Source organism: Mustela putorius, unplaced genomic scaffold (assembly GCF_011764305.1).
Source record: "Mustela putorius furo isolate JIRA1106 unplaced genomic scaffold, ASM1176430v1.1 tig00003853_pilon_pilon_pilon, whole genome shotgun sequence".
Lineage (NCBI taxonomy): Eukaryota > Metazoa > Chordata > Mammalia > Carnivora > Mustelidae > Mustela > Mustela putorius.
Window position 1 is genome coordinate 20317794 of NW_025422005.1, and position 23734 is coordinate 20341527.

At 41.9% G+C, this 23734-nt stretch overlaps 1 protein-coding gene and 1 pseudogene across 1 annotated transcript in view; one reads left to right on the forward strand and one right to left on the reverse strand.

Annotated features, from left to right (window-relative positions):
* The first annotated feature begins 798 nt into the window (after positions 1 to 798).
* The window catches only part of STX12 (syntaxin 12), a 39348-nt gene continuing 16412 nt past the window's right edge, over positions 799 to 23734 (forward strand). Inside the window, exons 1-3 of the mRNA XM_004741045.3 lie at positions 799 to 1052; positions 16895 to 16964; positions 19142 to 19241. Coding sequence (XP_004741102.1) covers positions 935 to 1052; positions 16895 to 16964; positions 19142 to 19241 — 288 coding nt within the window. The 5' untranslated portion in view covers positions 799 to 934. The remainder of the gene's footprint in view (positions 1053 to 16894; positions 16965 to 19141; positions 19242 to 23734) is intronic.
* LOC123387482 lies at positions 16270 to 16440 on the reverse strand (annotated as a pseudogene).

Genomic DNA, 23734 nt, shown 5'->3' on the forward strand with positions numbered 1-23734 from the left:
CTGTTTGGGAAGGATTTAGATGGAGAATGAGTTTGGGAATGTGAGAATGCGTTTAGGGAAATATCGAGATGAGTATGGAGTTAGCTTAGTGTTTGGGTTTGCAGTCAAACTTCAGAAAAGCAAATTAACCACTGTGGTCTTCATTTTCTCAGTTTTGCAAAAGGGAAAATAACTCTTGTTTTATCGAATTACTTTGCTTCAACAATTAAAAAACCGATTTTCCATTATCTATTCTGAACGTAAAAATATGGTTAGAACATTGTCCTTTGCTATGGTAGAGCTTATGAACAAATGAATTGCATTGAAGGCTCATACATAGTATATGCTCAATAAATATTATTATCATCGCTTTATTGTTTAGATTAGAAGAGGGGTGGAGGGAGAAATGAAAGCGGTCTGTAAACCATAAAAGCGCTCTGCAATTACTACAAAGCCCTGCAGGACCCAAGTAGAGTGAAGAATTTCAGGAGTTTGGTTACCGATCTGAGTTTCAGGGTTGTCGAATTCTCCCATATTTGGGCCTGAATTCTCAGACTAGAACAGAATAGGCTGTCAGGGCTGAGATCATCTGGTACAATTTTATGCTAATCGAAAATTCTTGCCTCCTGTCACCGTGCTCCGGCGAGAAACAACACTACCACACCAGCTCCTCCAATCCGAGCCCCGACCGTGTGACGTCACGCCCCGCCCCGTTTCCCCAAGGCCAAGGCGTCCAGTCTCTAAGCTACGGTCCCCGGCACCAGTTCCAGCGGCGCCTGCGCACTGTGGGGCGGGGCGCGTGCGCGCGGCGTGGGGGCGGGGCTAGTGCGCACGCAGCACTAGTCCCTTCCCCCGCCCTTTCTCTTCTCGGTTTCCCCGTCAGGCTGCGGGTTCAGTCTGGCGGCTGCTTCCGGTAGGAGCTCGGTGCAGGAGAAGTCGGTCCCAGTTCCTCGTCATGTCCTACGGTCCCTTAGACATGTATCGGAACCCGGGGTCCTCCGGGCCCCAGCTCCGGGACTTCAACAGCATCATACAGACGTGCAGTGGCAACATCCAGCGGATCAGCCAAGCCAGTGAGCTGGGGGTCCGGGATGGGGGGCAGGGGCTGCCCCGGGGACAGGCCCGGGTAAGGTTGTCGGGATGCGGAGCCCGGCCGAGGCTATGGCCAAAGCCACACCTGAGGCGGTCTTCGGGCTCTCCAGTGCGGGGGCGGCGGCTGCCATCCTCGAGTCTGTCAGGCCCAGGCTCCCCGAGGGTCCCGAGCCCCAGCTGAAGCTTGAGTTTCTTCTCAGGTGTACTGCCCTCATGGTATGGGGGCCAAAGCAGGAGCCTGACAGCCTTAGGGTGGGAGGGGTATGGGTGTCATCTCGGGAGCAGTGAGTGAGTTCACTTGGCGCAGTGGTCAGCCGAGTTTTTCCTGTCATCTGCCTTATCCCCACCCACCTCTCTTTCCTCTCTGGCCAGTTTGGATCGCGAGTTGTTTACTGATCAAGACTTTAAGTTACATTCTGCTCAGCTTTTTGCTCCTTGGAAGTCAGCAGCTTTCAATTAAGGGAAGTGGAGAGTGCATGTGTTTGGGTGACTTAATACCCAGCTCTTCCTGTAATGAATTTGGAAGTCAGATACAATGACATGTATATGAGTGGTAAGATAACTTCTGTTTTAATAAAGAGAATTCACCGCAAACATTCCCATTTACATGGTTTTGTCTTTTGTAGCAAAAGATCTGCACATATTTTTGGATTTCAAGCTGATGAAACTTCTGCATTCCTTCCCCGTTCAGCAGCTTTTTTAAACAGATCTCTTAACACAGAGAAGTTCAGGGACTTGGCCACAATCACATAGCAAGCAAGACATGGTAGAGTTGGTGGTGGATTTCAGAATGTCTTTGCTCATCTTAAAACTAACCCCCACCCCATCACTAAGGTCTGAGTAAGACTGATTGAGCTGATTGAGTCAAATATAGGCAGTTTCTTGTGTGGGAAAATCATCACAGAGCCTTATAAACAGGTCAGTGGCACAACTTTACTTGGAAAGAATGGGGACCAGCATCCTTGTTTGTTACTGCGTTTTTGTGAGCTTGGCTGTACTCTGTTAATAGGTAGAGCTCAGTTAGTCCTGGATTATAATTATGTTCTATATAAAGAGGGGGAAAGTTTCTGATGAAGAGTGTGAGACTGGGTGAATTAGAAGTGGAAGGAAGATGACATGGCCTGCTATGTATAAAAATTAAAAAGAAAATTAATGTGACCACTGGTTTGAAAGTATAGTACTTTGTGTTCCAATATATCCTTTTGTGAGGAAACTGTAGTACCAGTTAGAAGATTCTGGTTCAAGGCTGAAAGTTTATTGTTGAGGCTAAACCTAACCTTAATGTCTATCTGTGAAATGTTCTACATGTATTTGTTTGAGTATTAGGCATATGAGTATAGGAACTGGCATGGCGTGGATTCTTTCAACAGGGAGCCCTTAGAGTACATAACAACTAAAATATAAAGTTGAAAGGGTTCGGTACTATAGAAGAGATCTAGCAGCATTGAGTAGGCATTCAGGGGAGAAAGATACCGTTTTCACTTGGGAAGGATCTGGGGGGTGGGGTGAGGGAAGGGGCAGAAGGAGAAGTAGGCTCCCCACTGAGCAGAAAGCCTGACTCAGGGCGCCTGGGTGGCTCAGTGGGTTAAGCCGCTGTCTTCGGCTCAGGTCATGATCTCAGGGTCCTGGGATCGAGTCCCACATCGGGCTCTCTGCTCGGCGGGGAGCCTGCTTCCCTCTCTCTCTCTCTCTCTGCCAGCCTCTCTACCTACCTGTGATCTCTCTCTGTCAAATAAATAAATAAAATATTTAAAAAAAAAAAAAAAGAAAGCCTGACTCAGGGCTCCATCTCAGGACCCTGAGATCATGACCGGAGTCGGAGGCAGCTGCTTAACTGACTGAGCCACCCAGATGTCCCTTGGATTTAGTTATTTAGAAATGTATAAATTGAAAAAAAAATTTATAAATTAAATTGGAAGGAAGAGACTGGAATTAGAGACACCAGTTAGGAATTGTGAAAATGAAAAGGAAGGAAAGGAAAGGCTTCTTTGGTGACAGAATTAAATAGGATTTAGCTGTTGGTTGGGTATCTGGCTCAAGGGATCATTGGAGTCAACCATTAAGAACACTAATAGAGGGGCGCCTGGGTGGCTCAGTGGTTCAGCCTCTGCATTTGGCTCAGGTCATGATCTCAGGGTCCTGGGATCAAGCTCTGCATCGGGCTATCTGCTTGGTGGGGAGCCTGCTTCTCTCTCTCTTTCTGCCTGCTTCTCTGCCTACTTGTGATCTCTGTCAAATAAATAAATAAAATCTTTAAAAAAAAAAAGAACACTAATAGATAACATATTGAGTACATACTGTGTGCCAGGCAATGCGGGAAGTGCTTTATATGCAGTATCTTACTTAATTTTTTAACAACTCCATTAAGTAATTACCAATATTATTTCCTTTTATGGGTTAGGAAACAGGCTGAGAAGGTTTATTTTTTATTTTTTTAAAGATTTTATTTATTTATTTGACAGACAGAGATCACAAGTAGGCTGAGAGGCAGGCAGAGAGAGAGGAAAGCAGGCTCCCTGCTGAGCCCAGGACCCTGGTACCATGACCTGAGCTGAAAGCAGAGGCTTTAACCCACTGAGCCACCCAGGCACCCCAGGCTGGGCAGTTTTAAATAATTACTGAGAAAATGGGTGCTTGGGTGGCTCAGTCGGTGAAATATCTGGCTTTAGCTCAGGTCATGATCCCAGGGTCAAGGGATTGATCCTGATGTTGGGCTCCCTGCTCAGGGGACAGTCTGCTTCTCCCTTTCCCTCTCTCTCTGCCTCTCCCCCTGCTTGTGCTCTTCCTCTCTCTCTCAAATAAATAAATAAAATCTTTTTTTTTTAAAAGATTTTATTTATTCATTTGAGAGAGAGACAGTGAGAGAGAGAGCATGAGCGAGGAGAAGGTCAGAGTGAGAAGCAGACTCCCCATGGAGCTGGGAGTCTGATGCGGGACTCGAACCCGGGACTCTGGGATCATGACCTGAGCCGAAGGCAGTCGTCCAACCAACTGAGCCACCCAGGTGTCCCAAATAAATAAAATCTTAAAAAAAAAAATTACTGAGCAAACAAGTGGCAGTGGCTGAATTTGAAACCAGGTCTATCTCTTATGACCGGTAATTAGGATTTTTATAATTTTTAATTAATATTACAGTATTGTAGCACCTGGCAGTTCAAGTTAGAAGTGACTTGGTTTTTTTACTCTCCATAGGAAACTAGGGAAAACCTGAGGCTATAGAACTTTCTCATGTGGTGTGTCTAACCTCTGCTGCTAGATTGTTAGCTCCTTTCATGAAGCATGGGGCATGACTTACTCATTTTTATATTTCTAGTACTTATCTCAGTCCCAAATATATGATAGATTCATACATTTATTGTTGTTAACAGATACTCTTTGAGCACCCTCTATACACTGGGGTTGGCGTCATGAATAAGAGACAAAATCACTGCTGTGAGAGTGTGTGTGAACATATGTGTTTGTATACAGGTGTGTGTGTGTGTGTGTGTGTGTGAGTTTCTCCAGTAGTAACAAGTGCTGTGAAGAAAATGGCTGGGTAAGGGGATGGAGGTGAGGAGAGAAAGAGGGTGGGTGTTGTATATTTTAGATCAGATGGTTAAGGAAGGGCTCTGTGAGGAGACATTTGAGTAGACACCTGAGTGAAGTGAGGGAGAGAGCTGTGTGAGTAGCTGGGGGAAGGCATTCTGGGCAGAGGGAATAGCAAAAGCAAAGATAGTAGTGTGTTCTTCTTCTTCTTCTTTTTTTTTTAAAGTCGGCTCAGTGCCCAGTGTGGAGCCCAACTCAGGGCTGGAACTCACAACCCTGAGATTGAGATCTGACCTGAGACCAAGAATCAGAGGCTTAACCAACGGAGCCACCCAGACGCCCCTCAAAGTTTATTTTTAAGTAATCTGTACACCTGATAGGGGGCTTGAACTCACAACCCTGAGATTAAGAGCTGCGTGTTTCACCAACTGGGTCAGCCAGGTGCCCCCTCCAGGGTGTTCAAAGAATAGCAAGGAAGCTAGTGTGGCTAGACTGTGGTTAAAGATGGGGAGTATAGTAAGAAAGAAGTCAGGGAGGTAGCCAGGGGTCATATCATTTAGGGTCTTGATGCTTACTAAATGGTACATTTGAATGAATGAGCTTTTCTACCATCTTTGGAGTCTTCCTGCCACATTCTCCCTGTACTGTGTGGTAGCTGCCACATCTTAGGACCTTGGGTGGTGTCAGTTGGAATTCTTCCCTGAGGGTTGTTTGGTGAGGAATTAGGAGTTTGCAATTAGCAGAGTTACACTGTTTCCACCGTGTTATCAGGTTAATGACTTTCCCCACATCTCTCCAAGAGCTGGTTGGTGGTCATACTAAGTGTCCGCTCTGAATGTGAGCTCACAGACATATACCTGCGGGGAGTATGTATCTGTTGAGAATTTGAGAGGATAGTTGTTCTTTTTTCCCAGCTGTTCAGCCACAGATGTGGGTTTGAAATTGCTGAGTGTATAAGCTGAAATACAGCAGGCCACTACTTGGGTTGTTAAGGGTACAGCTAGGGTCGATTGCCTGGTACAAAAAGGGCTGTTATCAGTATGGGTGGGGTACAGAAGAAATGTACTTGACTGTGCCTATTATGGGGATCTGGGCAAGTATTACTGTGTCAGATATAGGAAAAAAACTAATAGTCTCCAAGTTATCTCTGAAGAGATTAAAGAACAGCATTTCTCTTCTTTAATGTTGCTTACTTATTACTATGTTTTTTTTTTTTTTTTTTTTTTTACTAAAAAAAATTTTTACTAAAAAATTTTTACTAAAAAAAAAAAAGAAAGGGAGTTGAATTTTTTTAAAGGTTTTTTTTTTTTTTAAGATTTTATTTATTTATTTGACAGAGAGAGATCACAGTAGGAGAGAGGAAGGGAAGAGATCACAGAGAGAGAGGAAGGGAAGCAGGCCCCCTGCTGAGCAGGGAGCCCGATGTGGGACTCGATCCCAGGACCCTGAGATCATGACCTGAGCTGAAGGCAGCGGCCTAACCCACTGAGCCACCCAGGCGCCCGAAAGGGAGTTGAATTTTTAAAACCAATTATTATGAAGTCCCATAGGCTGTTTTTTCAAAGTTATTTTCACATTTGCGATTTGCTTTTTATTTCATTGCCATCTCTTAAATCTTCCTGATCTCAGTATCTGTATCACAGCAGCAAACTCTCAGTGTCTCTGTTTCCATTCCATTCATCCTGGTAACGCTCTCAGTAGTAGTATGTCTAAAATCCTGTTTTCATTATACCACTCACCTTCTCAAGAGCCTGCCTTAGCTCTCTCTTTGTCTGCTGCATCACTTTCTACCTTGTTTTCATTCTCTGTCATCTTTTTTCCCCCCAATATTTTATTTTTAACCAATCTGTATGCCCAGTGGGGGGCTCAAACCTACAACCCTGAGATCCAAAGTCACACACTGTACCGCCTGAGCCAGCCAGGCGCCCCTCACTCTCTGCCATCTTAACCCGGATCAGCGCGATTGTCTCTACTTCTCTGCACCCTTTGCCACAGGCAGGCTATTTTTCTTAACATCCTTAAACACTGGTTTTTGCTCCAAGTTTTTACTCATTCTGTGCCTCCTTTAATATCTTTCCCTAACTCACTAGCTATCTAAATTATACAAATCCTCTGAGCTGTGCTTCAGTCCTGCCCTTTGTAACTATCTAAGGTCTGTAGATAGTTATGTATACACAATATGCATTGTGTAGATACAATGTGTAGATTTGATTTTGAAAGAAAGTCAAATCAGAAATAGCATGGGTTTTAGGGTCAGCAGTTCTGTGACTGAGTCCTTGCCCCTATATGCGCTGTTAACCTTGGGCAGGTCATTTCCCCTTTTTATCTATAACGCTGTCTGTAAAATGAATAGAATTGTCTGTTGTTGTTTTTAAGATTTGTTTGTGTATCAGAGAGGGAGAGAAAGAGCACTAGCAAGTAGGTGAAGGGCAGAGGGAGAGAGAATCACAAGTAAGAGTCCCTGCTGAGCATGGAGCCCCATGTGGGGCTCGATCCCAGAACCCTGAGATCATGACCTGAGCCAGAATCAAGAGTTGGCCACTTAACTGCCTAAGCCACCCAAGTGCCCCATGAGCAGAATTATTAAAGTGGGGTTTTTGAAAGTAGAGTGACTGGCACATTGTAGACATTCAGTTAATGGTGATATTATTGTTTGAGTCTCTTGCCCTACTATGGTAAAGTAATTAGGTGAGCAGGTTTGGGAGTCAGACTGTCTGGGTTTGAATCCTAATCTGCTTCTTACTACCTGTGTAAACATACAGCTTTACCTCTGTAATTCTCAATTTCCTCATCTATAAAGTAGAGGTAAAAATAATATCTACTTCATAGGGTTTTGAGAATTAAATGATGTAATTGTGTAAAGTGCTTAAAACAGTGCCTGCAACATAGATGTTTAAGAAATGTTGGTTATCCTTTTGCTGTTGTTTCATTGAATTTGCAAGCACTTTTCATTCACAGTTTAGCACTTTTCCGGTATTCTTTAATTAATTTTTTTTGACCTTGTCATTCTGACCAGGGAGATTATTTTTCATTTTCTGGGGCTAGAGTCCGCGTGCATTGTATGGTTAGTTCTATTTAATTCCAGTGCCTGGCACAGCAATGGATATGTAGTTGGCATTCAGTATGTACTTAATTGATGTTATCATTGCTAAATATATTGTTCTTGGTCTTGAGTTTGATAATTATACCTATCCTTAATTGAGTTCTTTTATGTGCCAGACACTGTTCTAAATTTAGCTCTACATTATCTCATTTTATCTGCTCAAAAACTGTATGAGAGTTCTCTTGTTACTCCCATTTTTTAGGTGAGGAAACTGAGGCACAGAGGAGTGAAGGCTTTTGCTCAAGATCATAAAGCTAATTTGGATGCCTGGCTGGCTCAGTTGTTGGAGCATGCAACTCTTGATCATGGTGTTGGGAGTTCAAGCCCACATTGGGTTTAGAGCTTTCTAAAAAGGGATCATAAAGCTAAGAAGTGGTAGAACCAGGAAAAACACATAGGCAGTCTTAATTCAGAGTATGCTCTTCACCATTACATACGTTGACACTGGTACAGTAAATGGAAGATTGTGCCTTTGATATTTAGTGCTTATGTTTGGTTTAGAGCCTTAATATTATAATATAGTGACTACATTTTTCAAGTCAGGTCATTTTCATTGTACCTATATGAAAACAGAATATAAACCTGATTTTCAGAGTAAGACATTGAGATAACTTCATTGTCATAATCACCACATAGGCTATCCTTTTCCCATTTGGAAATTTTCGTTTGGTGTAAATAAAGATTTTCCTTTGAAAAAGAAACACTGCTGGGCGCCTGGGTGGCTCAGTGGTTTAAAGCCTCTGCCTTCGGCTCAGGTCATGATCCTGGGGTCCTGGGATCGAGTCCCGCATCGGGCTCTCTGCTAAGCAGGAAGCCTGCTTCCCTCTCTCTCTCTCTGCCTGCCTCTCCATCTACTTGTGATCTCTCTCTGTCAAATAAATAAATAAAATCTTTAAAAAAAAAAAAAAAGAAAAAGAAAAAGAAACACTGCGATGGTCGTTACTTTGATATGACTAGACTTCGATTTGGATTAAGGTTCATTTGGAGATTTGGGGGTGCCTCAGTGGCTTAGTCGGTTATGCATCCAACTCTTGATTTCAGCTCAGGTCATGATCTCAGGATCCTGATCTTAGGGTTGTGAGATCGAGCCCTGTGTTAGGTTCTGTGCTCAGTGCAGAGTCTGCTTGAGATTCTCTCCCTTTACACTACCCCCCCCCCAATAAATAAATAAATAAATAAATAAATAAAATCTTTTTAAAAAATTTAGTTTAATTTAATTTTTTCAGTGTTCCAAAGTTCATTGTTTATGCACCACACCCAGTGCTCCATGCAATATGTGTCCTCCTTAATACCTACCACCAGGCTCACCCAACCCCCCACCAAATAAATAAATAAAATCTTAAAAAAAAAAGTTCATTTGGAGATTCAGATTCTACTTAAAGCTGGTATCAGCTAAAAGCACATAAAGAGTATTCAATTTAGAGTAGTTTATAGTGTGGATATCAGCTGTAATGTACAACAAATTGATTTGTTTTGTAGTCTTAAAAGTTCTAGCCAGGACATGCTTTTAAAAATAAGAGGTCAATGATAGATATTGAGATCTAGTTTTAAAAATAACAAAATTGCTTACACAGAACTTAAGGACTTGTCTTTATATTTGGCCTAGTCATCTGGTTTCCAGATTATATAGCATTTCATAGACTATTATTTTCATCCAAAATGTTGTAACAAGTCTACCTAAGGTAAAATTTTTATTTACCAGAGTGCTTAGAAAAGGAGTTTTCTGACTAACCAAGTTGACCAGAAAGTTCTTATAGATTCAACCCATTTTTATAAAAATCTTTCCAAAAAGTATCACTTTACTTCATTGTAAGTACACTCCAGTGAAAATAGCTGTGTATAGGAACATCCTATTCCTTTCTGGGCTTTAGGTTTACTAAGGGATAATATTCTTAGATATAAAATAGATGGGTCATTGAGTCACTATTTTTTTTTAAAGATTTTTTATTTACTAATTTGACAGAGATCACAAGTAGGCAGAGAGGCAGGCAGCGAGAGAAAGAGGGGGGAAGCAGGCTCCCCGCTAAGCAGAGAGCCCGGTGCTGCTCCATCCCAGGACCCTGGGATCATGACCCGAGCCAAAAGCAGAGGCTTTAACCCACTGAGCCACCCAGGCGCCCCTTGAATCACTATTTTTTAATAGATCCCTGAAGTTGGTGGTTATGGAGGATAGTACACAAAAAATTCTGCTTCTTTGGATTTTAGTAAAGTAAGACACTACTGTCCTTACGATTTGAGTTTTGTGGTATCTGTTACCTGAGTCTTGCTGGAAACTCTTAGGAAAATACCTTAATATTCAGAAATTTAGTAGGAGTTGATGGAGGCTTGGATTAATTCTGGTGCTTAGTTAGGAAATGACTCTGTAAATCCCTTTTCCCCGAACTTTTGTAATTGGCACCCCCACAAATTCAGGTACCCTCAACAAACAAAAGAAGTCAGAAAAGTCTAGATGAAAAAAGTTCTCAGTTGAGAATACACGAAGAATAGTTGATTTTTAATAGATTTTTTCCATGTCCTGTAAAATACCATTGTTCTCTAGGGTATTTACTTATTTTTATTATTATTTTTAAAGATTTTTTATTTTATGTATTTGACAGAGAGAGATCACATGTAGGCAGAGAGGCAGGCAAAGAGAGAGGGGGAAGCAGGTTTCCTGCTGAGCAGGGAGCCTGATGCGGGGCTCGATCCCAGGACGCTGAGATCATGACCTGAGCCAAAGGCAGAGGCTTAAACTGAGCCACCCAGGCACCCCTCTAGGGTATTTAATACAAAAAATTTTTAAGTTTATTTTTTAGTTAATCTCTATACCCAGTGTGGGGACTGAACTCACAACCCTGAGTTCAAGAGTCACATGTTCAGAGTTTCTGGGTGGCTCAATAGGTTAAGGGTCCATCTTCAGCTCAGGTGGTGATCCCAGGGTCCTGGGATCTAGTCCAGAATCCCGCTCCCTGCTCAGTGCAGGGAATCGGCTTCTCCCTTTTCCTCTGCCCCTCCCCTAGCTTGTGCTCGCTCTTGCTCACCCTCTTTCCCAAATAAATAAATAAAATCTTTAAAAAGTCACATGCTCTTCCAACTGAGCCAGCCAGGTGCCCTGGGTATTTAATGGGTTTTGATAGATGATTATTGATACCTTGATACTTTGACATGTCTCTAGAGTTTCTAAGGAGGGTACTCTGTAAATACAGTCAATAAGATGAGATCTGTTTCCTTAAACTCTTTGTAAGACCTGCCTTTATATGTCTTCATATATTCAACCAGCTATTTTCTGGAAGTGTATATGTGTGTGTTGTTATGCAAATTCAGAAATGAGTAGAATGTGGCCCCTGCCCTCCTGGATGGGAGGACAGAGCACATACTTCATCCACTCCCATTTGTACGCAGGTGGAACCTCTCTAAACCAAACTCTGGCTTGCAAAACGCACTCTTTGATTACACAGCATCATTCTGGGACTAGAGCTTATTTATTATCGTTTTAGCACCGAGCAGGATGGGAGGACTCAAAGAACATTTATTCCTCACACAGTTGTAAAGATTTAATGAGGAAAAAATAGTATAGATGGTAAGTATTGTAACAATAGGAAGTGCTCAGTGTGTGTTAGTTAAACCTGATTATCACATACAATTGGTGAAGAGAGACCCAGCAACATGAAATGACTTGCTTGGCACCATGCATCGAGTTAGTGGTCAAGTGTGGCTTAGAGGTCAGGTCTCACTATTCCCAGCTCATGTTCTCTCATATCTTCTGCCTTAAAGAAAGTGTCATGATATAAAAGGGAGGTTAACTCAACCAACAATGACTTATGTACCCACTGGGTGCCTGGCACTTGGCTGGATTCTGGGGAGTACACAGGAATGTTCCCAAAGGTGGGAGGGAGTTGGGGAAGAGAGCAGGTTAGAGCAAGGACATCGGCCTACCTCTGCCAGAGAGCTATTGAGTTAGGGAGGCGTCAGATAAGCAGGGTGGGGCTAAGTGGAACACTGGAATTGAGGCCTGCCCTGTGTCACTCCATTCTGTTTCCCTTAAGCCTTAGCCTTTTGAGAAAACATAACGTGGCACAAAGAATATAGCCATTGGAATTTGCCCTGGGTTTGAGTTCCGGTTATTATGATACCATGTGGCTTCCCATTTCATTCCAGTTTAAAGTTCTTGCTCTAGTTAAGAAGGCCCTATATGATCTGGCCTTTACCTCTTTGGCCACTCTCTCGCTTGCTCTACTGTAGTCTCACTGGCCTTCTCACTGTTCCTCCTTCACAAGAAGCACTTTGCCTTGGGGGTTCACTTCATACTCTGTTAGAAAGCTGCCCCCACGCCCCCCCCCCCCAAAAAAACACAAGCAAGCAAGCTGCTTCCCCATGTCTTTGTATGGCTTGATCTTTCACTTCCTTTCTATCTCTTCTCTGTGTCACCTTCTCAGAGAGGTTTTCTCTGACCACACTGTGGAAGCTAGTATACTCTCCCCACCCTGTCTTTCCAGCCCTTACCTGAATTTCTTTTTCTTTTTCATTTTTTAAAAGATTTTATTTATTTATTTGACAGAGAGAGAGCATAAGTAGGGGGAGCAGCAGACAGAGGCAGAGGCAGAGGGAGAAGCAGGTGTCCTGCTGGACAAGGAGCCTGATGTGGCACTGGATCCCAGGATGCTGGGATTATGACCTGAGGCAGACGTTTAATGGACTAAGCCACCCAGGCGCCGTTATTTATCTTTATAGTACTTAATCACCACCAGAGATACATGCTTACTCTCTGTCTCTTTTCTCTAAAATGTTAGCTTCTTGGGTGCCTGGGTGGCTCAGTTGGTTAAGCAACTGCCTTCGGCTCAGGTCATGATCCTGGAGTCCTAGGATCGAGTCCCACATTGGGCTCCCTACTTGGCAGGGAGTCTGCTTTTCCTGCTGACCTCTCTCCTTTCATGCTCTCTTTCTATCTCTCTCTCAAATAAATAATAAAATCTTTAAAATCTTAGCTCTTAAGAGCAGTTGTTTTCTAGAGCATAGGACATAAAGAGTAGGTACTCTGAATGAATGAATGGGTGAATGAATGAATGAGTGAACTAACGAATGAATTCTGTCTCAGTCATGAGCCTCAGTGTACCCATCTATAATACTGAGATAATAATGTTTATTTAAAGGGTTGTTGGGATCAAATAAAATCATGCTTATCAAGTATAAAGGAAGAATACTCCTGTTTTTCCTCTACTTCAATACTTCTGACATTAGATGTGTGGATTTTCCACACACCAAACAATTCTGAGATTCTCCAAACACCAGTTAGATATCCTGCAATTTAACCCAATTCTGACACTTCTACCTGGAGTTAGTATCAGATGCCACAAGGGTTGAGTCCCATGTAACTGTTCCCCTTCAGACACCAGTTGCATCCGGTTGTTACTTGTGCTTCTGACCAATGGACTCTAAATCAGAGATTCCCATCAACCACCCCTTGGGTTTGATTAATTTGATGGAGCAGCTCACAGAATTCAGGAAAACATTTACTTATTACAATATCAATTTATTATAAGAGGACATAATTCAGGAACAGCCGGATGGAAGAGATGCCCAGGGCAAGGTATGTGGGAACTAGCTTGGACACCCTCCAACACCCTCCCTGTATATTTGCCTGTTGACCAACCCAGAAGCTCATCGAACAGTGTTCCCGAGTGTTTTTATAATGCTTAGTCTCAACCTGCAGCGCCTATCATCCCCGCCCCCTGCCCCCTACCGCGATTTCCCTAAAGTCAGTGGGTGGGGCTGAAAGTTCTGGCGTAATCACTTGGTAGTTCTGGTGACTAGCTCCACCCAACCTAAGGCAGTCTTGCCCTACCTCACCCTAGGAACTTAAACTCAGTGTGCTCAGAAGGGGCTCTTTATGGGGTACCTAGAGGGTTCAGTCCCTTAAGCAGCTGACTTTTCTCGTTGGCTCAGGTGGTGATCTCAGGGTCCTGGGATCCAGCCCTGCACAGGGCTGTGTACTCAGCGAGGAGTCTACTCGAAGGTTCTTCTCTCTCTCCCTCTGTCCCACCCCCTGGTGCTCTCTCTCTTTCTCAAATAAATGAATAAATCTTAAAAAAAAAAGGGGGGGGGGAATCTTTATGAGTAACAAAAGACACTCCTATTACGCACAAAATTTCAAGGGTTTTAGGTGCTTTGTGCCAGGAACCAGGGACAATGAATATATATATATATATATATATATATATATATATATATTTAAGATTTTATTTATTTATTTGACAGAGACACAGCAAGAGAGGAAACACAAACGGGGAATGGGAGAGGGAGAAGCAGTAGGCTGCCTGCTGAGCAGGGATCCTGATGCAGGGATCAATCTCAGGACCACCTGAGCCCAACGCAGACGCTTAACCAACTGAGCCACCCAGGCCCCCCACAAATATATTTTTTATTATAGCATGTCAAGTACCTAGCCCTGTGTCTGGCACATAATAAGTGCCCAGTTAATGCTAATGTCAGCCCTCTTATAAATTATTTGTATGGCTAGCCAGCTGATAGCTCTGTTGGTATCTTGATTCTAATTTGACTGAGATAAGAGGGGAAATTCCACATGTTAGTAACAGAAAATTTATTTATATCTTACAGAATGTTGTCTTAGCAAAATACATTCATTAGAGTGCTTGCTTTTTCCTGTGGAACCATTAAGCTAAAAGTAACGCTTAATAGAATAATTAATCTATTTTAGGAAAGTTGGTCAAAAGGCAAGATTTAAATCACTTGAACACTATATTTCCATTATAAAATTGAAGTTACATTTTTGCTAAACAAAAGAAAAACACGGTCTCAAAGTAAGATAAAATCATAATTTGAAGTGCTAGAAGTTTATATATTTTTGACTTTGGAATTTTTTGCTTTCTAACACGCATGATGTAGTGATTTTGGCTAGACAGAAATAACTTGTACATATTTCTAAGGAATAGGTTGTTCATTTTCTGCTTATGAGTAGAGAGTCACCAGCAATCAATTAGATTTTGCTTCATCATTGTTTCTTATCAGACTTAGAGGCTATTAATTCATCTGTGTTTGTAAAGGTAACTTGGTATTTAATAAACTTCAGCTTGCCTTTTTACTACTCTCTCTCTCTCTCTTTTTTTTTTAAGATTTGTGTATTTGTTTTAGAGAGAGAGCATGGGGGGTGGGGCAGAGGGAAAGGGAAATAGAAGCAGATACCCCGCTGAGTTCAGAGCCAGTCTACAATCCTGGAACCCTAAGATCATGACCTGAGTCAAAATCAAAAGTTGGACTTTTAACTGGCTGAGCCACCCAGGTGCCCACTTCTTTGTTACTCTTGGTGACCAGATTAGGAGCAAGATTATGATTGACCCTCAAATTTTATTATTTTAAGGAGCACCCTATCATAAGTTTAAATAAGTGAAGGGTTTTTTTCTTAGTGGACATGGAAGCACAGTATGTACGTTGTCCCTGTAATATATACAAATGATGATTGATTTCCTCCTCATTTTCCACTAAGCCAGTCATTTAGCAGTCTGATATCTCACAAGTGAAACTTTGGCATTAATGCTGAGAGAATAGGAAAGGCCTTCACAAAGGAGACGATGTTTTGGCTGGAAGAGTCATGTACCTATTGTGTCCTGTTATCTCTTGAAGTTCTGGTGAAACTTGAAGATAATCCTGTTTCCTCTGGGCAGGAAGTACTCTGTTATTATGTTCTGTACTCCAGCAACTTGGAATAGAAAACAGCAAATGCTCTTCAGAAGCAAGCAAGCAGGGGTACCTACCTGGGTAGTGCAGTCAATTGAGCATCTGACTTGGTTTCAGCTCAGGTCATGATCTCAGGGATGTGAGATCGAGCTCAGTGTCAAGCCCCATGTCAGGCTCTGGGCTCTGCATTCTTCAGAGTCTGCTTGGAATTCTCTCACGCTCTCCCTCTGCTCCCCTCCACTCCCTCCACCATTGCACACGTTCTCTCTCTCAAATAAATAAATCTTAAAAAAAAAAAAAAAAAGCAAGCAACAACAAAAAGAAATACAAGAAAATTCCAACCTCTACAAATGAATGAATGAATGAATCTAACTCCGTCATCCTCCCCGCCAGTCAGGAGAGGAACAGAAAGCAGGACACAAAAGAAATCAAAAGGTCAACTGCACTTCAAAAAAACCCACCCCAAACCCCAAAATATTTAGAATAAGAGAAAAAAAAAAGAAATCAGGGCTCTATTTCTGGTGCACAAATCGGTGAGGTCCAGGGCTACTCACATTCCCAGGCAAGCTGCTGTTGGAGTGTTTTTCCTTATAGGTAGATGATCAGTTTCTCTGGACCTCTGCTTTCCTAGTCCAGGGCTAGAGGCCTAAATATCTAGAATTCAAACATGACTGTCTTAGCAAAATATCTAGGACGTTATCTGAACAAAACCATACATTTGACTGTAGACAACATAGTTTAAAGGACATAGGCCTTGGAGTACAATGTATCTGGGATTGAATTTTTTGCCCTGTTACTTAACCATTGTGTACCCTTGCATAATTAACTTATATAAATTTAACTTTTATAACTTAGCTAAATATATTTCCTCATCGGCAAGATGAAGATACCTACTTTAGACCATTGCTGTGAAAATTAATAAAATAATGTATATGGAACTTCTAATATAAAAGCTCCTGGCACATGGAGGTGCTCAGTCAGTGGTAATTTATTATTATTATTTTTTCAATTAGCAGTAATCGTACCTTGTATAAACCTCATTGGCTACGATACTGCCACTGCACAAAGCTTATTATAATTACTTTTTAATGGTAATTTATTATTAACAACAAATGTACATTGTCTTTCCAAAAATGTTTGCTATAAAAAATTATTGTGAAAAAAAGGAAAAATTATTGTGTACTATGAATTTAAATTTTAATTGTTGCAAGTTGATATTTGGTTCTAAGATCCTTGCAAAGGTGTTGAAACTTTAAACCAGCAACATGGGAAATCTGGAAAATTTTGGAAGTTCTTTGGGAATGATGAACAAAACTGCCACCCTCTACTTGGTGACATAGTTATCTATAGGAGAAAGGTGAACCCCGTGATTAGTTTTAGAAGGAATAGACATGCCGAAGTTTCAATCATAGCATGCTTTCTGTTAGTTGCATGAACTTATTCAGGATGTGGACAGAGAGACCAGTGATCTAAGAAGTAGGATGCTCATGATGAATGTATTTTTCTTTTCCCCCGTCTCCCCAGCTGCTCAGATAAAGAATCTGATGAGCCAACTAGGAACTAAGCAGGATTCAAGCAAGCTACAGGAAAATCTGTAAGTAGCTTCCTAATGTGGTTGGGTTCTGTGAGGCCCTGTGAGAATTCTTTTGAGGACACACCCACTGTCCTTGCTGCATGGCAGCTTAGGTTTCCAGGAAAGCCTGTGGAGTTAGCATGACAAACCGTGGGACACGAAGTAATAGCTTAGCTGGATCTAGATGAGGGACAACAAAATATATTCATGGGTTGTGATCTCTACTGCCTTTCAAAATCCTTGAACACAGATTCTTTCTTCCCTTGGGCTGTTTAGCAGAACCCTCTGAGGAAGTAGGGAGGCGAACTTTGACCACTATTAGTCTGTAGTCTGCCAAAATGAGCCTCCTTGTTGATCAGCTGCAGAGATCATCTAGTCTAGTGGGATTTCCAACCGTAAAAATTCAAAAAACGTATTCACAATGATCTGAGGGGTGTCTGAAGGAGAGAATGGACTTGGAGTAGGGACTCACGATTCTTTTTATTACATCCTTCTTGACCCCATTTCTGCTTTTAGAAGTTATTTTCTTCATCTTTAAAATATACTGAGCAAAAAAGAAATGAAATCTTGCCATTTGCAACAACATGGATGGAACTAGAGCGTATCATGCTTAGCGAAATAAGTCAAGCAGAGAAAGACAACTATCATATGATCTCCCTGATATGAGGAAGTGGTGATGCAACATGGAGGCTTAAGTGGGTAGAAGAATAAATGAAACAAGATGGGATTGGGAGGGAGACAAACCATAAGTGACTCTTAATCTCACAACAAACTGAGGGTTGCCGGGGGGAGGGGGTTTGGGAGAAGGGGGTGGGATTATGGACATTGGGGAGGGTATGTGATTTGGTGAGTGCTGTGAAGTGTGTAAACCTGGTGATTCACAGACCTGTACCCCTGGGGATAAAAATATATGTTTATAAAAAATAAAAAATTAAAAAAAAAAAAAAAAAAAAAAAAAATATACTGAGCAATATTCTTTGTTTTCTGTCCTCAACAGTGTGAAGTGAGAGAATGACTTACTACTTTGAGCTTTTTCCAGGGAGATGTGAAAAACACATCTTTGGATGTGTTAGTAATGTCTAGGAGGTACAGGCTCCTGACTGCCTCCTTCTTGTTTTTGACTCCCTCGTTTTTTTTTGTTTTTTGTTTTTTTTTTATCTTGGAGGCCCCTTTGCAATGAAAAAGTAGTACTGATTGAGTAGTATGGTTTCTGTCCTCCCTTAAAACCTCTGTAGAAATGGCCATAGAGTAGAGGAAAATCATGACCAAAAGGGGCTCTTTTTGTGTTTCCACTACTTTCCAATCCCACTTAATATGATGCATATTCCTCCTTTTTTTAATATTCTTCCTCTTATACTCCTTATATGTTTTTATGCAGTACAGGGCTTCTTTGTTTTGGAGGGAGGAGCCAGAAAGTCAAGCATGAAGGACAATAGGGAGCCAAGAATAAAGCTGAAAAAGCACCAGCTTTAAGCAGGAACATGGGAGTAGATCTTCGGAGATTGTTCCTTAGGGTAGAAGCTGTGCTTTTTTTTTTTTTTTAATTTTATTTATTTATTTGACAGAGAGAAATCACAAGTAGATGGAGAGGCAGGCAGAGAGAGAGAGAGGGAAGCAGGCTCCCTGCTGAGCAGAGAGCCCGATGCGGGACTCGATCCCAGGACCCTGAGATCATGACCTGAGCCGAAGGCAGCGGCTTAACCCACTGAGCCACCCAGGCGCCCCAGAAGCTGTGCTTTTAATGCATGTTTCATCCAACCCCCAGTGTCTGGATCCCATCTCCAATCAGTGCCTGGACAGACAGCAGCTAGGCAGAACTGCCGGGTGATGGACGGGAGAGTTTTGTGAGACCTTGGTGTGTTCAAACTATCAGATTTAGATGTGGGGGCAGTTGCTCTTATATTTCTATCAGAACTGCTGGTAGGCCTTTCTTTTCTTCCCAAAGACTTAAAATACCTATCAGCAGGTTTCACTGAGGTAGGTTTTTTCTTCTCAGTAATATGGAGATGCCTTGCAGTGGGTCTGACTGAGTAGTATTTCTGGAATTTTTTTTTTTTGTGAAACTGGGCCTCTGGGAACCCATTCTTTCAAACACCCCCTTTATTCCTTGTACTGGGGCACTCTGATAACTAACTGTACTAACTGTAACAGCTCTCAAGCTGTGGAAATAATCCTGAAACATGTCTTTTCTCTCTTAGGCAACAGTTACAGCATTCAACAAATCAGCTCGCCAAGGAAACAAATGAATTACTGAAGGAATTAGGGTCCTTGCCCCTTCCCTTATCTGCTTCAGAACAGGTTGGTATTTTCTGGTATGTGTGTTTGTTTAATAGGAAAGGACTTTGTTTTAATGGGAAGACTGTGTGAAACAAAAACAAGTTGGTCTTTGGTGTCAGGTAGACCTTCTCTGACCCTCAGTTTCCTTATCTGTAAAATTGGGCTATGTGACTATTGTGACAATATAAAGAATGTATGCACTGGGTCTTGTAAAGTGCTCAGCATTCAGTAGCTACTCAGTATCGGCTGTTATTATTCATAATAACATACTATTATGGGTGCCTGGGTGGCTCAGTTGTTAAGCATCTGCCTTTGGCTCAGGTCTCCTGGGATCAAGCCCCACATTGGGCTCCCTGCTCGGCGGGAAGCCTGCTTCTCCCTCTTCCACTCCCTGTGCTTGTGTTCTCGATCTCCCTGCATCTCTCTCTCTCTGTCAAATAAATAAATAAAATCTTAAAAAGAAAACCAACAACCCATACTTACATATTGATAAAATTAATTTAACTGGTAAAGAACTTCAGTGTTTGCATCTCTAGGGTTTGGCCAGTAGCTTTATGTTGCAGGTTAGGTCCTAGTTTGTCTTGTAGTCAGTTTCTATAAATCTCAATCAGATGTTTTGCCTTCTATTTTGCAGTCACTTTCATGTCCCATCATGAGTCATTCGTAGGTCTCAGGTTGAAGAAATGCCCAGGGAAATTGAAATCCTTTAAAAAAACCACTATTTTTAACAGGAGTTCATTGTTCCCTTGATGTTCCAGGCCTTTTCTTCACATATTCCAGAAGTCAGTGTGCCTCTGCCTTTATTGTGGCTTCACCTGTTTTAATTATCATTCATAGTTCTACCTCAAATCCTTTCTCTTCCAGGAAAAAAAATCAAAAACCTTCTCCATCTACATTAGCCTACTATGATTCCATTTTTCTTTAGCTTCTCTACCATTCCTAGGAGCACTTGACTTGTTTTCCTTTTTATTATTGAATTTTTTTCTGATGATGTCCTATCCCTGATGGCTATAAAGACAAAGCCTACAACTTCCCCATTCTGGGTTATTTTTCACTCTGTGAGTTGTGCCTGGTTGGAACATGAAATAATTTTAGTGTGCTGTGCTCATCATTTAGAAAATAAAATAGAGGGGCGCCTGGGTGGCTCAGTGGGTTAAGCCTCTGCCTTTGGCTCAGGTCATGATCTCAGGGTCCTGAGATCAAGCCCTGAATCGGGCTCTCTGCTCAGCAGGGAGCCTGCTTCCTCCTCTCTCTCTGCCTGCCTCTCTGCCTACTTGTGGTCTCTCTCTCTCTGTCAAATAAATAAATACAATCTTTAAAAAATAATAATAAAATAGAGTAGGAGTATCTGAATATATACCATGTAATAAAGGAAACTATTCTTACAGGAAGCTTTCACTTCATACATATGTGTATATACGGTACTAGGTCAAGATGTCACATTATTTCTGCATGTCTCCATCAAAAAAGTTTAAAAATGTTGGTTTAACCCATACATGGCAAGCTCTTTAATGGAGCACTAGTCTGTGGAGTTTTGGCGCCCCCCCCCTTGCACAAAAGAGAGGAACCAAGACTAGATGGTTTGTTGTCATGCTACAAAGGAGCTCTGATAAAAAGTAATCTTAAGGGGCGCCTGGGTGGCTCAGTGGGTTAAAGCCTCTGCCTTCAGCTCAGGTCATGATCCCAGGGTCCTGGGATCAAGCCCCGCATCGGGCTCTCTGCTCAGCGGGGAGCCTGCTTCCTCCTCTCTCTCTGCCTGCCTCTCTGCCTACTTGTGCTCTCTGTCTGTCAAATAAATAAATAAAATCTTAAAAAAAAAAAAAAGTAATCTTAATGTAATCACCTTTGGTTGTCCATAGGTGTGCTGTTATTCTTGCTGAAATTTCACGTAGAGGCCAGTTCCCCTTGCCGTCCAGTATCTCCAATAAACATCACCTCTTTTGTCCTCCCAGCTGGGCACTTAGGCTAAGCTCCACTTAGGGAATACACACTTGTGAATGGTTCTAGTTAGTAACAAAAAAGGAGTCTAAGGTTTTTTTTTTTTTTTAAAGATTTTATTTATTTATTTGACAGAGAGAGAGAGAGAGATCACAAGCAGGCAGAGAGGCAGACAGAGAGAGAGGGATGCAGGCCCCCCGCTGAGCAGAGAGCCCGATGCAGGACTTGATCCCAGGACCCTGGGATCATGACCCGAGCTGAAGGCAGGGGCTTAACCCACCGAGCCACCCAGGTGCCCCGAGTCTAAGGGTCTTGATGAAAGCAGAAGTGTTGGGAGTCCTTAAGAGTTAATAGTAGCCTAAGCAAAAATAAATAGAAAGTTATATCTGCTACCAAAAAGAGAGAGAGAGAGAGAAGGATTTAATGTAGTCCAAAGTCAAATAGAAGTTATTTTTGGGTCATGCATGCTATTGTTCCCTTCCGTCATCTTGGATCCTTAAGAACACGAAATAGATCTGCAAATAATTTTTTTTTAAGATTTTATTTATTTATTTGACAGAGAGAGATCACAAGTAGACAGAGAGGCAGGCAGAGTGAGAGGGGGGGAAGCAGGCTCACCACTGAGCAGAGAGCCTGATGCAGGGCTTGATCCCAGGACCCTGGGATCATGACCTGAGCTGAAGACAGAGGCTTTCACCCATTGAGCCACCCAGGCGCCCCTGCAAATAATTTCTTGATCCCTGTCCTGTTGTGCTGAATACCGTTTGCCCTTTCAATTCTTTCTTCATCTAGTCAATCTTAGTCTTACCACCATCTTTTTGCTGCTGTCCTGTATATCAGATCATATATCCTCCTTTCAATCTTTCGTACTTATGTGCTATCATCAGTGATCTTCTTGCTGCCAAATCCAGTGGGCTTTTTTCTGTCTCATTTGAAACAGCCCATCCCATCTCTACTGAAACTGTCTTCTTCTTCCCATGATCCCCTTTCAGTATGTCTTCCAACTCTGGGATCCCTTGCTGGCCTCTTCTCTCTTTCCCCAGGTAGAGTCTCATTCTCCTTCCCTGACTCTTGGTCTTCCTAGGAGTAAACATGTCCCAAGGCTGTGCCATTGACCTCTCATTTTCTTAGTCTCTGCTTTTTCCCTCAGGAGGCTGATCTATTTTTATGAGTTTACCTTTATGAACATGACCCCGAGATCTTTTCCTGGCTCTAGGCTCTAACCTCTAAGGACTGGGCCCATATTGTCATTTCCTACTCTAAGATCTCTTCTTGAATATATTGCCTTCATCTAAAATTTAATGCGTTGTCTTATACAGGATTTCTCCCATTTCACTCATATCCCTTAACTAAGCTGATTGATATTACTGATTGTCTTAAAAAAAAAAAAGTTTGTGCCTTTTGACCTAATATTCCCATTCATGAAAATTTGTCCTAAGGAAAAAAAGTTGGAAGAAAAAAAAACTGTAGTCTGGAGCTGGATTTCCTGTATTTAAATTCTACCCCTTCCACTTACTGACAGTGTGATCCTAGGCAAGTTACTTAACTTCTTCGTGCCTTGGTTTTCTGATCTGTAAAGTAGGGACTATAATATAGGTTGTTTAGGTTAAAGTGAGTTATTATGTTGAAGTACTTATAACCGTATTAGTACATGGTAAGTACTGTATTAATATTAGCAATTACAGTGGGGCTTCCATTAGCTTTCTTTATAATAGTTAAGTAGTTAAAACATGGGCATAATCTAGAAGGAATGTTTACATAAAATTTCCTAGATCAAATTTTCCTTGATAGGGTATTATGTAACAAAGGCCATAATTGTGAAGAGGATGATAACATGGGAAATGTTTATGATATACTTCAAGATAGCATTTTTTGTGGGGCACCTATCTGGCTTAGATGATGGAGCATGCAACTTTTGATCTCAAGGTTGTGAGTTCAAGCCCCATATAGCGCCTACTCCCAAAAAAAAAAAAAGAAAAGTGTTTTTGAATAGTAAGATTAGGGAATGATGATTTTTCCCTCTTATTGTTATAATGTTAATGTGAAAAATTTTTTTAAATTCCAGAAAAAGAGGGAAATGTTCCTCATGTAAATTTGCTCTCAGGGGCACCTGGGTGGCTCAGTGAGTTAAGCATCTGCCTTAGGCTCAGGTTATGATCCTAGAATCCCTGGATTGAGCCCCACACTGGGCTACCTGCTCAGCGGGGAGTCTGCTTCTCCCTCTGCCCTTTACCCTGCTTGTGCATGCGCTTGCTCTCTCTCTCTCTCTCTCTCTCAAATAAGTAAATAAAATCTTAAAAAAAAAAATAAACAAATTTTCTTTCAGGGCGCCTGAGTGGCTCAGTTAAGCATCTACCTTTGGTTCAGTCATGATTCCAAGTTCCCAGGATCGAGTCTCCCATTGGACTCCTGGCTCAGTGGGGAGCCCGCTTCTTTCTCTCTCTGTCCCTCCCCCCTGTTCATTCACACACACTCTCTCTCTCTCTCTCTCAAATAAATAAAATCTTAAAAAAAAAATAAATTTGCTTTTAGTATTACCATAATTCTCCCAGGTGTGATATTTGAGTCATTCTTGA